Source organism: Pelodiscus sinensis, chromosome 5 (genome assembly GCF_052426305.1).
Source record: "Pelodiscus sinensis isolate ZL-2025 chromosome 5, ASM5242630v1, whole genome shotgun sequence".
Taxonomy (NCBI): Eukaryota; Metazoa; Chordata; order Testudines; family Trionychidae; genus Pelodiscus; species Pelodiscus sinensis.
Window position 1 is genome coordinate 74,041,450 of NC_143056.1, and position 14,801 is coordinate 74,056,250.

The following is a 14,801-nucleotide window of genomic DNA, read 5'->3' on the forward strand; positions in this document are numbered from 1 at the left end:
TTTGCATTCTGTTTCCTGAAATGATTGTCTCAAAGTCTGCATTAGTAACACTTTATTTATTTATTTAACAAGTACGTGTATTCTGGAAATAATATTCTAGTACAGTATATTAATACCAAATAGTCATACTCCTGCAAACGGAGGCCACAGACTCTCTGGATAAAAGCTGCTATCTGCACTTGCATGTCCTACTTTGTTAATTACCATCCTATCCACCACTCAAGAGCAATAAGTTCTAATTCATTTGACTACTGTCCAAAAGATATTAAAAGCTATTAACTACAGATTCCTCATTCCTGAATCACACAAGATACTTACCAGAGTCCCACTAACAATAAAATGACCAAGTGTAATGAAGTAGAGCTAAAGAACATCCCAAAACCAGATAATGAGAACAAGTTCTCCAAATCCATACTTACAAATTAATTCTATAGATAATTGGTATGGATGAGGGATGGAGAAAAGGTGAGACAGAATATGAAGAAAAACTCAAATGAGCAAGGATTTGAAAAGACAGAATATACTTTACAATAAGACTAAAGGAAAAATACGCTACCACAGATTACTTCCTTATGCAGCTTCTTACCCTGCTGGTCACAAAGGTGTTGTTGAACCACTCCACCACAGTGATACACAAGTCTTGACCTATCTCCACATGGTGGTGTGTTAGGAGAAACAGTACAGCAGCATTCTCCTTGCCTCTCAACTAAGTATGCCCATGCCCTGCTCCATGCAGAAATTGCACTAATCCTGCTAGAAATTGAGCCTGCAGCGTTATAGAAACAAGGGCAAGATTTGCTGCTATTGGAGAATATGTTTCCCCAATGGTATTAACAGCCTGCAATCTGATTTTCTCATGCTTAAAACCACTCTGTATTGATTCCCACTGTTAGATATAAATTATGTCTCTTTTCATGTTTTTCCTGAATATTTCAAATAAACTAAACATGATATCTGTCTTTATCAACAGAACGTCCCAAAATCTGGCTGCCACGCAATCTACGGCAGACTTTGGTGAAGAAAGTAGGAGAGACAATCAACATTGTGATTCCCTTTCAGGTATGATTTTGATGTGATTTTCTTTAATTACTTATCTAGCAGAATAGTTTTTCCTTTCCCAAAGTCCCCTGCTGGCAGGTCACTAGTTTCTATAAATGATGGGCTCACGTGACCTTCAACATAGAGTCAAATGTGATAGTGGCCCTATATAGTTGGATAGTTTACAATAATAAAGCAAAGATAGAGCAAGTTAGGTCAGTCCTCACACAAGGCCAAATTTAGTTCATTTATAAACAAAGGTTTATGTATTGTATATTTACAATCAGGGGTCTCAAAATCATGGCTGGGGACCATTCCCATATAGAACAGTTGTGCAATATGGACCAGGAGTCACACTGGGTTGCAGGGGAGGAGCTGTCCATTCCTGTCCTCCAAGTTCCACCCCTTCCCGACACTATTCCCCCTCCCCTCCATGGCACCCTATCCCTCAAGGATACCAGAGAATGCAAGGGGGCCTGACCACTGCTGCTATGCCACACCAGGACTGCTCAATAACCTCTTAAGCCTCATCCCTTGGGGGACAAGGTACCGTGGAGTAAGAGAGCAGGCAGTGGCAAGAAGGGGCATGGTTTATGGGACTGGAATGAATAACTCCTCCTCGACTCATTGGGACACATGGGCCAGATTGTGCAACTGCTCTGACTGGTTTACAGTAGTATAAATCTGGAGTACATCCACTGGAATGAATAGATATATTCTCAATTTACATCAGTGTAATTGTACAGAATTTTGCCCTCTGTGCATAGATCAGATAGCAAACAATGAATAGTGAGGAGGAATACAATGAGTCAATAGAGAGAATCAAAATAACAATGATCCTGAACAATGAGCCAGGTCTGGCTTTCTGCATTTTAAAATATATACAGTAGTTCAAATTCAATTATGTTTAAATATATTTCAATACAAAGGATTTTTAGTTGCTCACAAATAATTTTATGTATGTGCTTCTTGTTCGTTTTTGTTCTGATGGTATTTAAAACCGAGTGTTCCTGCCCTGAGTCATTCACAATACATTATACCATCTGCACAATGAATAAGACAAGATATCACCTTATGTTCATGCAATTAAAGATGTACTACAATGCCAGGCAATAGAGTTAAAGTTGTGAATGCATATTTGAAGATATTATATAATAAGGCAGCACTGCCTTAATGTCCTCATTTTGATGGCGTTTACTACAATCCAAATGTCACACACATGCACTACATCCTTTATCAGAAAAAATGGCATAAGATCTTTAATTCCTTATATAATACTTTTAGGTAGTATTAATCACGTGCCAGAGCACTAGACAGCACCCAGAGTTTTGCCTAGGAATCTTTATATTATTTAAATAAAAATATATGAATAACCTGGCCTAATCAAATTAAAGCTTCACATTTCTATCCCCTGCTGCTAAAATATTAAATATGGGATAAGACTATTGTTTCCTTCTTTCCTCCTACTAAAAAACAAATGTACCATTTTAAATCAAATTCTCAATGCAAACACAAAAACTTTTGGAAAGTGACAAGCAACTAAAAATGGGAAGAGGGTACTGTAAATGCTTAATTCACTTTACCGATAGCTTTATTTACATGCTCCAGTTGTATACACAATATACAATACTCTTAATTAAATTTAGAACAAAAATATTGAAGAAAAAAATCATGTTCAGATAAATATTAAAAAAAGAAAAGAATTTAAAGAAATTTCAATAATCAAAAATTTATTTCATACAAATAATTCTCATTGTTCACACTGGTATAAAGATAATCAATTGAGGGACAAGCCAAGTCTTTATGCTCAGCCCTGAATATGAGGCTTCATTTACATATGGCATTGGAAAAGGTTCAAAAAAGGGCAACAAAAATTAGTAGAGGCTTGGAACGGGTCCCATATGAAAAAAGATTTAAAAGACTTGGACTTGGACTTTTCAGATTCGAAAAAAAGGACATTAAGTGGGGGATATGATAGAGGTCTAAAAATCATAACTAGTGTGGAAAAAGTGAATAAGGAAAAGTTATTTATTAATTATCCCCACAATATGAGAACTAGGGATCACAAAATGAAATTAATAGGCAGCAGATGTAAAACAAACAAAAGGAAGTTTTTCTTCACTCAGAACACAGTCAACCTGTGGAACTCCTTGCCAAAGGATGTTGTTAAGACTAGGACTTTAACAGGGTTCAAAAAAGAGTTAGATAGATCCATGGAGGTTATTAGCTATTAGAGAGGACAGGTAGAAAAGGTATCCCTAGCCTCTGTTTGTCTGGAAATAGGTGACAGAAGAGGAATCACATGATTACCTGATGTGTTCCCTCCCTCTGGGGCATCTGGCATTGGCCACTGTCGGCAAACAGGATACTGAGTTAGATAGACCTTTGGTCTGACCCAGTGTGGACATTCTTATGTTCTTATCTGTGCTACCTCAGAAGCATTTGGTAAGAACTGTGACTCTTTCTTCCCTGCTTCGCTTTTGCTGGGGAGGGGAGAACAACAACACTGGAAAGGGTACAAGTTAATCCTCCTCTTGCATACCCCTTGAAAATAGTGTAAAGGAAGAATATGGTGGCCTTTGAGCGCACAGGCTTTCAAGGAATCTATGTATACAATTTGGCTAGGATACTCAGAAACAGTGTGCATTTATGCATCCATATGCAAATAAGACTGCAGAGAGAGGTGTTCATGATGTATTTGTATGTGCTGGGAGGATATGAATGTCTGTGCTTTGTTGGGCATGTAGTCAAAGTATGAAACATTGTGTGGCAGATTTTCAAGACTGGATGTGTACAACTGCATATTACTGTGTGCATGCACTTAAATTAAAAAATTAGTAGGGGGCTATGCCCACTGGTCACTATGCTCGCCAACCCCCCTCATTCTGGCAAGCTTTCTCAGCCTTGAGAGCGTGATGGTATCATTCTGTCACCTAGAAGGAAAAACTTTTGTATATATAGTGAGAGATAATTAGCTGACCAGTTAAACAACTTAGTGATTATCTGTGTTTGCATTTGCTGCAATTGTATAAGCACCCACAGTAATTTCATATTTATATGTGTGGATTTATGTCAGCGTGAGTGTACAGAAAGAAGGATGGTCTTCTGACTGAGGCACAGGACTGGCAATTAGGACTTCCAAATTCGATTTCTGGTTCTGACAGACATTCTGTGTGCCCTTGGACAAATAATTTGATGTTTCTCATTCTCCTGATTAAGAAACTAAAGAAAATGAAGTTAGGTTTGGAAAGCATTTTGAAATCAGACAGGGATACAGATATGTAAAATATTACAGTAAGGAGAGAATATGTATATAATTTGGGAGTGAATGGGAAGTATGAGGACTATTTGTACAGATGAGCAGAATCTATGTAAAATAAAGTATGCATGGGGTATGGCTTGTAGTTTCAGATTACGCAGAGAGATGTATATTACTCTGGGAGGATTTTGTGCCAAAAAATTAAAAATTCTGCAAATTTCATTTGTAAAAATAACGCACTATAATCACACTAATTTCAATTGTTTGGTAAGTTATCTAAACTACAATACAAAAAAAGTCAAAACTATTCAGTATTTCCTAAACACATGAAAGTTAAGTTACAAACTCTTGGTAATCAATACCAATGCATTCCAGTTATAATTCTGGATTTTCACTTAAATTATATTACAGACAGGGGCGGCCCGTGAACCTAGGCAAACTAGGCAGTTGCCTAGAGCGCTGCAGGCCTGGGCGTCCAATGATGACATCACAGCCATTAATGGCTGTGCAGGCAGGGGCGCTGATCACGCCTTCTTCTTAAGGTGCCAGCTGCCGCAGCTGGCCTCAGGCCGCTCCTGATTACAGAACATCAAACAGGGGGAAAAAAAAAGAATGTCATTTTAAATTGTCTGACTTTCACACGTGAAAGTCATACAGTTTTGCTAATCATTGTCCTGGACCTGTCTGGGTACTTTGGGAAGTGCTTGGTTCTATCTTGACATTTTATTGACTGCTTGACAAATGTTTTATTTGCCCTCAAGTCTTTTTTTTTTTTTAATAGGTAAGTAAAAATCTAACCCCATTGAGACACTTCGGCATAGGAAAAAATGAGAAAAAAAACATAACTTCTCCTAGATGATTCTCTTACTGTCATTTATAAGGCTTTACATCCTGGAAAAGTAAAGCAATTAGCTTAGGAACAAAGCTGAGTGTCTTGAAAACGTGTGTATTTAGCAGCATGTTGTATGGATGTGAGACATAGGTGATAACGAAAGATTCAAAGAGAAGAACACTGGCGTTTGAGAGGAGTTGTTACAGAAAGAGAATAGGATGGATGCAGAAAGTCATCAACGAGGAATAACATAGGAAGATATAGCTGAAAGAGACCCTACTGCAGAAGGTTATACAATGGAAGTTACAGCTATTTGGGCATATCTGCAGAATGAACAAGTGAAAAGTTAAGATCTTGGTATTCGGCATAATGGATGGTCTGGACAGGAGAGGCAGACCCCACAGAGAATGGGTAGATGATATAGTAGATTGGTGCTGAGCTAGTCCTCAGAAACTAAGCCACTCCACAGTGGACAGGGAAAGATGGAAGGAAATAGTAAGGGCGGCATCGGACAATGGGTGTTGAGCCCATGGTGGTTGTTGATGATGACGACGACGACATCACTCTGGCAATGTAGGAGGCCTTAAAACTTTTACGTTCCTGTGAGACTGACTGAAAATGGGAACAATCCTAACAATAGTAACACTAATGTTACTATGCAGGCAGGCTGCTACATTTCTGCCTCAAAGAATGAGATCAGCTAGCCATCAACAGCAACATGTCAGGGTTGGGGTTTTTTAAAGCTATTTTCTTTAATTTAAAAACAATTTTCAGTAAACAGATACTAATATTTATTTTTTTTTTATTCCCAAGATGTTAGACATGTTACTATGCAGGTAGAGGTGACAGGTATCATGGGCAGGGAAAGACTCTGTCTCCCCAAACAGAGTACACTCCATGCCCAAGCCACCTCCTGCTTGCTGTTATCTCATGGCCCAGCCTGGAGTAAGAAGGCTGGGGGCCGCGGTGAGCACAAGACACCCAGGCTGAGATCCTGTTAGCACTGGGGCTGTGCTACTTGTCCAGTGATCCAGCCATGCCACCTGCCCAGATCTGGGGCTACAGGCATGGGGGGTAGAGGTGAGGCTGCGGCCATGCTCTGTACTTCAATGGAGGGAAGGGGAAGGACCTCAAGCATAGGATAAACTTAAAAAACAACAAATGGTCTGGTAGCACTTTATAGACTAATAAAACATGTAGATGGTATCATGAGCTTTCGTGGGCATAGCCCACTTCTTCACATGACTGGATTTTTTTTATGATACCATCTACATGTTTTGTTAGTCTAGAAAGTGCTACCAGATCATTTGTTGTTATTTAAGTTTATCCTCTACAGACTAAATCAGCTACCCCCTGAAGTTCAGGCAGTGGGTGAGGGATGGTGGCTAGCCCCCCCCAACAAGGGCATGTTCACCTGCCATCCATGCAGGCTGCTACAGTTCTGCCTCAGAGACAAAGTTTTCCTTGTGTATATCAGAAAAACATATCTCCTCCACATCTCATGAGTCTCAGTATCAAGTGAGAGGAACTTGCTTAGTGGGCATTCCTGCCCTCGAATGGTAATCAATGTTTCTCTCACAGGCATGCACACCCAGCCTCCCTCCCCCTGCAGTGATTTGCATCTGTGAGGCTGCTCTAGGTACACTGGAATAGATGTACTACCTCAGCTGCCAGGGAACAGGCATGTGTCTTCTCCTCTCACCTCCCCACACCCCCACAAATTTCTTTTGCATTTTTCTGCATAGGAGAAACAGAAATATGCAAGATTTATGAATTCTGCCCCCTTCTTGTCCCCCGCCCACAGAATTCTGTCAGGAGTAGTATATGCATTTGGGTGTATTTATTCAATGAGCAGCAGAAAGTCAAAATCTGGATCAATTCAGATGTCAGTGTGCAACTGAAATATACAGAATTTATGCCTTATATGTGTGAGCTACATGGTAAACACTACTATCATGAAATTAAATGCTTAACATTGTTCTTGCTAAAATATTTTTTCACTGTTGTCTAAAGCCACAAACAGATGACGACATTTTACAGAGCAAACAATTCTGAGTTACTGATAAAGTGGCTCCACATTGCTATTGTTAAATCTTTAAAATATTTTTAAATTGAAAAAATATATAATTTTGCTGTTATAATACTCAACAGTCAAAGAAGTTTTCTACAAAACATTTTTTGGTATGAGACGACAGTGGAAAATTTCAACTGAAAATTCTTGATAAAGTTGGAAGTAAAAGTTTTAATGTATGTTGATTTGCAACCTTAACTGTACTCTCACTAAGATAAAAGCTTTGGAGAAACTTATTTAAATCATATTTAAATTACAGCACCCAATTTTATCACCTTTTTTAAACAAACAAAAAACAAAAGGAACATAAAAATAAAGATTAAGAGATTAGCTTCTTCAGGTAGGCTAAAATTATTAGATTTGTACTTGCTAAAGAGGAGGCACTTCAGCAGATGAGACTTCAGTCTTCAAAATGCAAAAGGAGATTTGAAATACATCGACAAGCCTCTGAATTAATGCTAAACCTTTGTGACTAAAAGACACAATCAGGAATTGAGGAGCACTCTCTCATGGCATTGTAAGGGTACGGCTAGAGTATGGGGCAATGTCAAACAATGCTAGCTACATGCATACCGTAGCTGGAGTCAACGTATCTTAGGTCAAGTTGCATCCAATATGTGGGGGGACTGATGGGAGAAACTCTCCTGTCAACTTCACTTATTCTTCTCGTTCCGGTACAGTACCGGAGTCAACGAGAGAACAGTTGGCAGTTGATTTAACAGGTCTTACTATACTCACTAAGCTGAACCCTAGAGGAATCGATCGCTAAAGTGCCATCTTCTGGTAAGTATAGACATGCTGTAAGTCAGAATACTGTGTTCTATTCCTGTGACAATCTCTGACCTTGACAAAAATCACTTATTCTCTATGAGCCTTTGTTCACTCATCTGTATGTCTAGCAAAAGTCAAGGACAGATCATGAGCAATAAACAAAATTTCCAAGACACCACACCTGTGAAAGTCGCAGACGTTGAGCAAACTCACAGCATTCATGACTTCTGGGGCCTTCATGACAGAATCACAGCCTTGCCCATCTACAATATGGGAATTCCACTGTTCACATACCTTAGAAAGATAATATGAGGCTGAATTAATGTTCAAAATCTTAGATGAAAAGTACTGGAGAAGGGCAAAAGCCAAGTAAAATGTGAAAGATTTAGACCATGCCTTTTCTTGTAGAACACTGTCAACTTGTGGGACATACTGTTATGAACAGGTGGTTAGCACATTTTATTCAAAAATTAACTAGGCAAAGTATTAGAAGGAATATTATGTGCTATTAGTGGGGACTCAAGATATTCCTTAGCTACGATCTTGCCCATCACATACCTGTGAATGCAAGGCTATGTCTACAGGTCAGGCTTCTTGCACAAGAACTGTTTTGCGCAAGCGTTCTTGCTCAAAAGGTCTTGCACAAGAGCACGTCCACACTGCTATGTGCTTTTGCACAAGAGCGTCCATGGCAGTGTGAACACTCTCTTGCGCAAGAAAGCTCTGATGGGCATTTCTTGCGCAATAAACTGCTGTTGCCCATCCACACTGCCTTCTTGCACAACAGCTCTTCCGCAAGAGGGCTTATTCCTCGTGGGGAGAGGAATAACCCTTGAACAAGAAGCCCTCTGTTTCGGCGCTTTACTGTACATTTACTTGCGCAAGATCACGCTTGCAGTGTAGACGCTCTGCAAGTTTTTGAGCAAGAATGGCCATTCTTGCGCAAGAAGCCTGCAAAGTAGACATAGCCCAAGTGTCTAAAAAATGTTGGAAAAAAACCATTTCTGTCTCTTCCACCAATAAAATCAATTAGTCTCTTCTGGTGCGCCATCCACCTACTCTGCCTTTGACTGTTCCCTCCAAGATTAGATATTGCTCATTACAGAAATCCAATCCTCTGGTTATGAATTAGGAACATGCTTTCTATGGTTCATACTTTTCACAGTCTATAAATAAGAGTATCAGGATATGAAAACCAATACTGCAAACACTTGCTCTATTTCATTAGTCACTACAGCATCTTAAATAAGGAATTATAATAAAAGTGCTTACTCAACCAAACTATAACTACAGCAATCATTAAGCTAGATTTATGACTAAGAGGACACTTTCATAGTAAGTTTCTATTTTGAGCTAGGTATAGCTTTCAGAAAAAGTTGCTAAATTTTCTCATGGTGGCTCTTTACCGAAAAAATGAAGGGACAGATCTTCTGCTTTCTCTAGTGCCTTTGAAATATATCTTTTTGCAAACAGTCTGGAAAAATTGATCAAGAACCTGGACCTAAATGTTTTCATAAATAAACAGGAGATGTTTCAGTCCAAAAGGTAATTTTTTCCTTAAAGTTATAACTTTCTTTAAATAAGTCATCGTTTTGAAATCTTTTTAGCCACAATTTCCTTGTGAGATGATTAAATAATAGAATCCTCACATTATAACAAAGAGAAAACGAGGCAAAAAGGGTGCCTTTGTGATTGTCACCCAGAGTCAGTTTTGGTCAAAAAATTATAACAAAGCATAATGCCCTGACAAATCCAACATGATTTCTACCCAACTGAATATTTAGTTCTTCCTGAATGACTGAGATAGGTGCTTTAACTATTCTGTTTGTCATGAAAAGAATATATACCTGTAAGAGCCTAGAAATTTCTCCCAACTCATACTGTAAACCAAACTAGTTGGTGACTTTATGCTAGAATCTTGCAGACATCCTCAGCACAGCTCTTGTCTGGCATGCGCAGACAATCAGCATCCAAGCTGACAGTGGCAAACATTTTGCGTTAAAGAGGTGACAGAAGATCCATAATATCTGGTAGGGGACAGGAAGGGCTACTGACAGTTTTGATTCCTGGATTTACTGGGCCTATCTCTCCCAGTACAAACTATTAATATTATCATATGGCAAAGTTTTATCTGCTTCTGGCAGATTACCAGAGATATGAGGTGCAATGCACACCGAAGACACTGGGACCAACCTCTAAGGAAGGCATCTGAGAGACATTCAGGGGTTTTATACTTCCTTTGGAGCAAAAAACTTGCATTTCTAATTTTGATTGATGGCAAATAGATAAATGTGAAACATGCCCTATCTGTGGAATAAAGGTTAAAGGTCCCCACCTTGTCAGCTGACATAAAACATGGCAGTGGTGTTATATGTGAAGATATTCAGCATGATAAAATTAAACCGTGAAAAGAAAAACTAGCACATTAAATTGGATTGCTCTGAGGTTTAGAACCTTAGAGTGTAGCGTAGGGATGTCAATGTGTAGCCGACTACACAATTAACTGACAAGACTAGGCTTATCGGTTAATCCTGTTGACTACACACACTCCTGTCAGACAATTGGGGGAGGGGTGTGTACATGTAGTTGACAGGATTAACCAATAAGCCTAAAATCAGCTGTTAATCATGTAGTCCAGTGTTTCTCAAACTGTGCTCCGCAGAGCCCCAGGGCTCTGTGAGACATCTCCAGGGGCTCTGCGAGGTTGACAAACTGGAAACATTGAAAGGTACAACCAGGACCAGATTGAGGGGTGGGCAAGCCGGGCAGCTGCCCGGGGCGCCAACCAATGGGGGGGGGCACCTGATGGCAGCTGTAAGGGGCATGCGGCGTCCCTTATAGCTGCCATCAGGCGCCACATGCCCGGCTCCCACAGCGCTGGCCCCTCCCCGATTCCCCTGGCACCGGCCAGCAGCGTCCTTCCCCCCATGGCCGCGGGGCCCTGCACAGCCACCGGTGCGCACGCCAGCAGCAGTGGCTGGGCGGCCCCGCGCATGCGCCGTGCACCCGGGGCACCAAAATGGCTCAGGCCGGCCCTGGGTACAACACATACAATCAATGGACTGCTAAGGCTCTGCATAAGTACAACACATACAATCAGTGGACCGCTGGGGCTCTACATAAATTTTTACACATGTAAAGGGCTCCGGAGCCCAAAAAGTTTGAGAACCGCTGGTGTAGTCAGCTTCACGTGGACATCCCTACTCTATACTCAAAGGTTCTGGACCTCTGAGGCATGGACTCTATCAGAAGAAACAAACGGGGCAGGGGAGTTGGTGCCTGTGGTGCCTTTAAGGTGGATCTCTATGTGTGCTGGACCCACCTGCTGAGGCAGCAGCGCGGGCTAGAAGGGGGATCCCAGCGAGTGGGGCCGGGAGTACACTGGATGTGGGCCCTGCCTCTGGGGGCTATTGAATAGTTGTGAAACTGATAACATTTTGTACAGTTACATGACTATTCAATTGCATGCTATTTAACATCCCTAGTGTACAGAGGATTCTTTCTGCCTTAAGAGAGTTAGCCATGTTAATCTGATTCAGCAAAAATAACAAGGAGTCCGGTGGCATTTTAAAGACTAACAAATTTATTAGGGTATTAGAGTACAAGATTTTGTAAACTACAATCATTTCCTCAGATGCTGACAAGAAAAAGACAGACAGAAAAAAAAGGATATAGAGATGAGACTGAGATCAGTGCTAATTAAATCAGAATGGATGTGGCTCATCTACAACAACAGTGAGAATACCTGAATGTGAAGTTACTTATTGTAATGAGAGAACCACTCCATGTGTTCAGGGTGTCAACTTTGCATATGAATGCCAGCTCTGCAGTTTCTCTCAGTAGTCTGTTTTTGAAGTTTTTCTGTCTGAAAATGGTAACTTGCAAGTCTCTGAAACTGTTTTCCCAGAGAGGTTAAAATGCCCCCCTCCCTCCACTGGCTTTTGGATGTTGTCATTCTTGATATCTGATTTGTGTCCATTTATTCTTTTGCATAGAGATAGTCTAGTTTCTTTGATGTACATGGCAGAGGGGCATTGTTGGCACAAGATGGCATATATTACATTAATAGATGGTATAGCTGATGTGGTTAAGTCCTGTGATAGTGTCACTAGGGCAGATGTGTGAACAGACTGCAAACAAACTACTGAGCTGGAATTCATATGTAAATTTGACACCCTGAACCAAGGTCTAAATCAGAGGCAGGGAACCTTTTTTGGGTCAGGGGCCACTAACTCTCAGAAAAATCAGTTGGAGGCCACACAACAGTGAGCAGCAAAAACAAACAAACCTCTCCAACTTCACTGATTTGGCCTCCAACATTCTTCTTGCACATCAGAACCTAGGAGGACCTAAGCTAGTAGATTTTGGGTGCCCCCCTAGACTCTGGGGTGTGGAGTCTTGGTGAGAGGGAGGGTGCAGGAGCGGGCTCAGGGTAGAAGGGCTGGGCAAGAGGTAGGGTGCAGGAGAGGAGGGAGAGTGCAGGAGCAGAGTGAGCATGTGGGGTATGGGCAGAAGGTGGGGTGCAGGAGTGGAGGGGTGCAGCAGTGGGCTGGAATGACTGGGTAGGAGGCAGAAGCAGGCTGGAGATTAGGAGTGTGGGTCTGGGTGGGAAGTATAGTGCAGAAGAAGAAAGGGTGGTAGAAGCAGACTGGGCAGAAGGTAGGGTGCAGAAAAAGAGGGGGTGCAGGAGCAGGCTGTGGTTGGAAGGGCTAGGCAGGAGGTAGGGTGCAAGGGGAGGCTAGAGATTGGAGTGGGTGTCTGGGTAGGAGGTAGGGTGCAAGAGAAAGATGGGGGTGGGAGGTAGGGTGCACGAGTGGGCTGGGGGTGGGAGTCTGTGTGGGAAGTAGGTTGCAGGAAAACAGAGGGGATGTAGGACCAGACTGGAAACTGGGGTGTCTGCAAGCATGTTAGGGTGCAGAAGCATGCTGGGCGTGGGAGGGTCTGGGTGGGAGGCAGGGTGCCGGAGCTGGCTGGGGCTGTGGGGTCTGGGCAATGGGGGTGTACTTACTTGGTGCAGCCTCCCAGGGATGCGCATGACTTTGTAGCCCTTGCAATAAATTAATGCAGAGTCGCAGTGGAGGTTGAGGCTAGGACCCGGCTCAAGCCAGGATTGAGACAACCTGTTAGCCAGCTTGCAGAGTAGCCAATAACATTAACTGATAAGCACCACCTGTGCTTATCAGTTAATTGCTTAATCGACTACACTATTACGTCCCTAATTCCTGCCCAGAAGTTCTAGTAACCTGGAATCTTTATTGCTGAGGATATACTCTGGAGGACCAAACTGTATGTTTCTTAGTCCGCTCAAACAATAATAAGCCCAGTGTAGGATTTAAACAGCATCCAAAGCACTTGTAAGAGGCTAAATATCAGCTGTCTTGGAAGTGGCTGGTATTAAGGGTGATGTGAGTTGTAGAACTTTAACTGGCTCCAAAATGTCTTCATTTATGGCCACAGTTATTCTGCCTGTTTGGAATGGAGTATATCAAACAGTATTTCTCCTGAACTACAAAATTCTAAATCCAAGGCCTCTTCAGTTCTGGGCATGATCTTCTGAAAGGCCTTGAAAACGACTGGAGAAAGAAGTCAGGGACTGGCAGGAATAATGGTAGCTGGAGTAACAGTCTCAAAAGAAAACAATCAGGTTTCTGTTTTCATCTTCCATGTGCTCTCAATTTGCTCATCCTCCCAAACAAAGGAGCATTGAGATAACTAGCTCTTCTAATGAATGTCAAAGAAGAAGATAACACCAGCCTTTTGTCAGAGTGTTTACTTCCCAGAATTACTTTTTTTCAAAATGGGGATGTGGTATTTACATTGCCTAATCAAAACATGGTAATATTGATCCATGATGATGGGAGAGAAATATCTGGAGAGGTCCGGGAAATGTGAAAGCAGTCAAGGAGTCATATGTTAAGCATTCAGTACTGCATCTGAAATTAATCTGTCTAGTTTTATAGAGAAAACCCCTGAAGAAAGCAAATCTGTTGTCCAGAATAAACATGCTCTTTTCTTCCTGCAGGGCAAACCTAGACCCAAAGTCACTTGGGTAAAAGATGGTCATACACTAGATTTCAAAGATGTGGGAATTCGGAATAGCACCACAGATACTATCTTGTTCATCCGAAAAGCTGAGCATCACCACTCCGGGACATATGAAGTGGAAGTACAAATAGACAACATGAATGATAAGGTTGCTGTTACCATTCAGATAATGGGTAAGAAATTACTGACTCTAGAACTAGAAGAAATTAGTACAGTAACTTCTCACTTGACGTTGCCCTGATTAACCGTTGCTTCATTGTTATGTTGCTTATCTATTAGAGCACATGCTTGTTTAAAGTTGTGCAATGCTCCCTTATAATGTCATTTGGCTGCCTGCTTTGTCCACTAGTTGCAGGATTTTCTGGAAATCCTGTCTTTTTGAGTTTGGAATCAGGGTTGGCTGGCAGCCCCCCAATGAGATATCCAGCTGGGTAGCTGCCTTTCAGCTGTCCATACTTCCCCCCATGTGCTGCTCCTGCCCTCTGCCTTGGATCTGCTCCCTAGAGCCTCCTGCTTGCTGTGCAGGGTGGAGGAGGGGAAGGGGGATATGCTGATGTTAGGATGTCCTCTCCCCTCCTACATCTCGGCTCCCACTCCATACCCCATTTCTGCAAGGAAGTGTTTGCAGCCACTGCCATGTGTCTATTATTAGGCTTCATTAACAACATGTAAACTTTTGAGGGCTCAGCCAAGTGCCACTTCATCATTTAGTAGCAAGGCATTCCCTGAGAAATATTCCACACTCTTGACTCCAGCACCTCAACCAAACTTCACAATATTCATTG

The 14,801-nt window shown here is 41.6% G+C and overlaps 1 protein-coding gene across 1 annotated transcript in view; it reads left to right on the plus strand.

Moving 5' to 3' along the window:
- The window catches only part of MYBPC3 (myosin binding protein C3), a 142,276-nt gene that overhangs the window by 96,375 nt on the left and 31,100 nt on the right, over positions 1-14,801 (plus strand). Inside the window, exons 26-27 of the mRNA XM_089778538.1 lie at positions 971-1,059; positions 13,994-14,189. Coding sequence (XP_089634664.1) covers positions 971-1,059; positions 13,994-14,189 — 285 coding nt within the window. The remainder of the gene's footprint in view (positions 1-970; positions 1,060-13,993; positions 14,190-14,801) is intronic.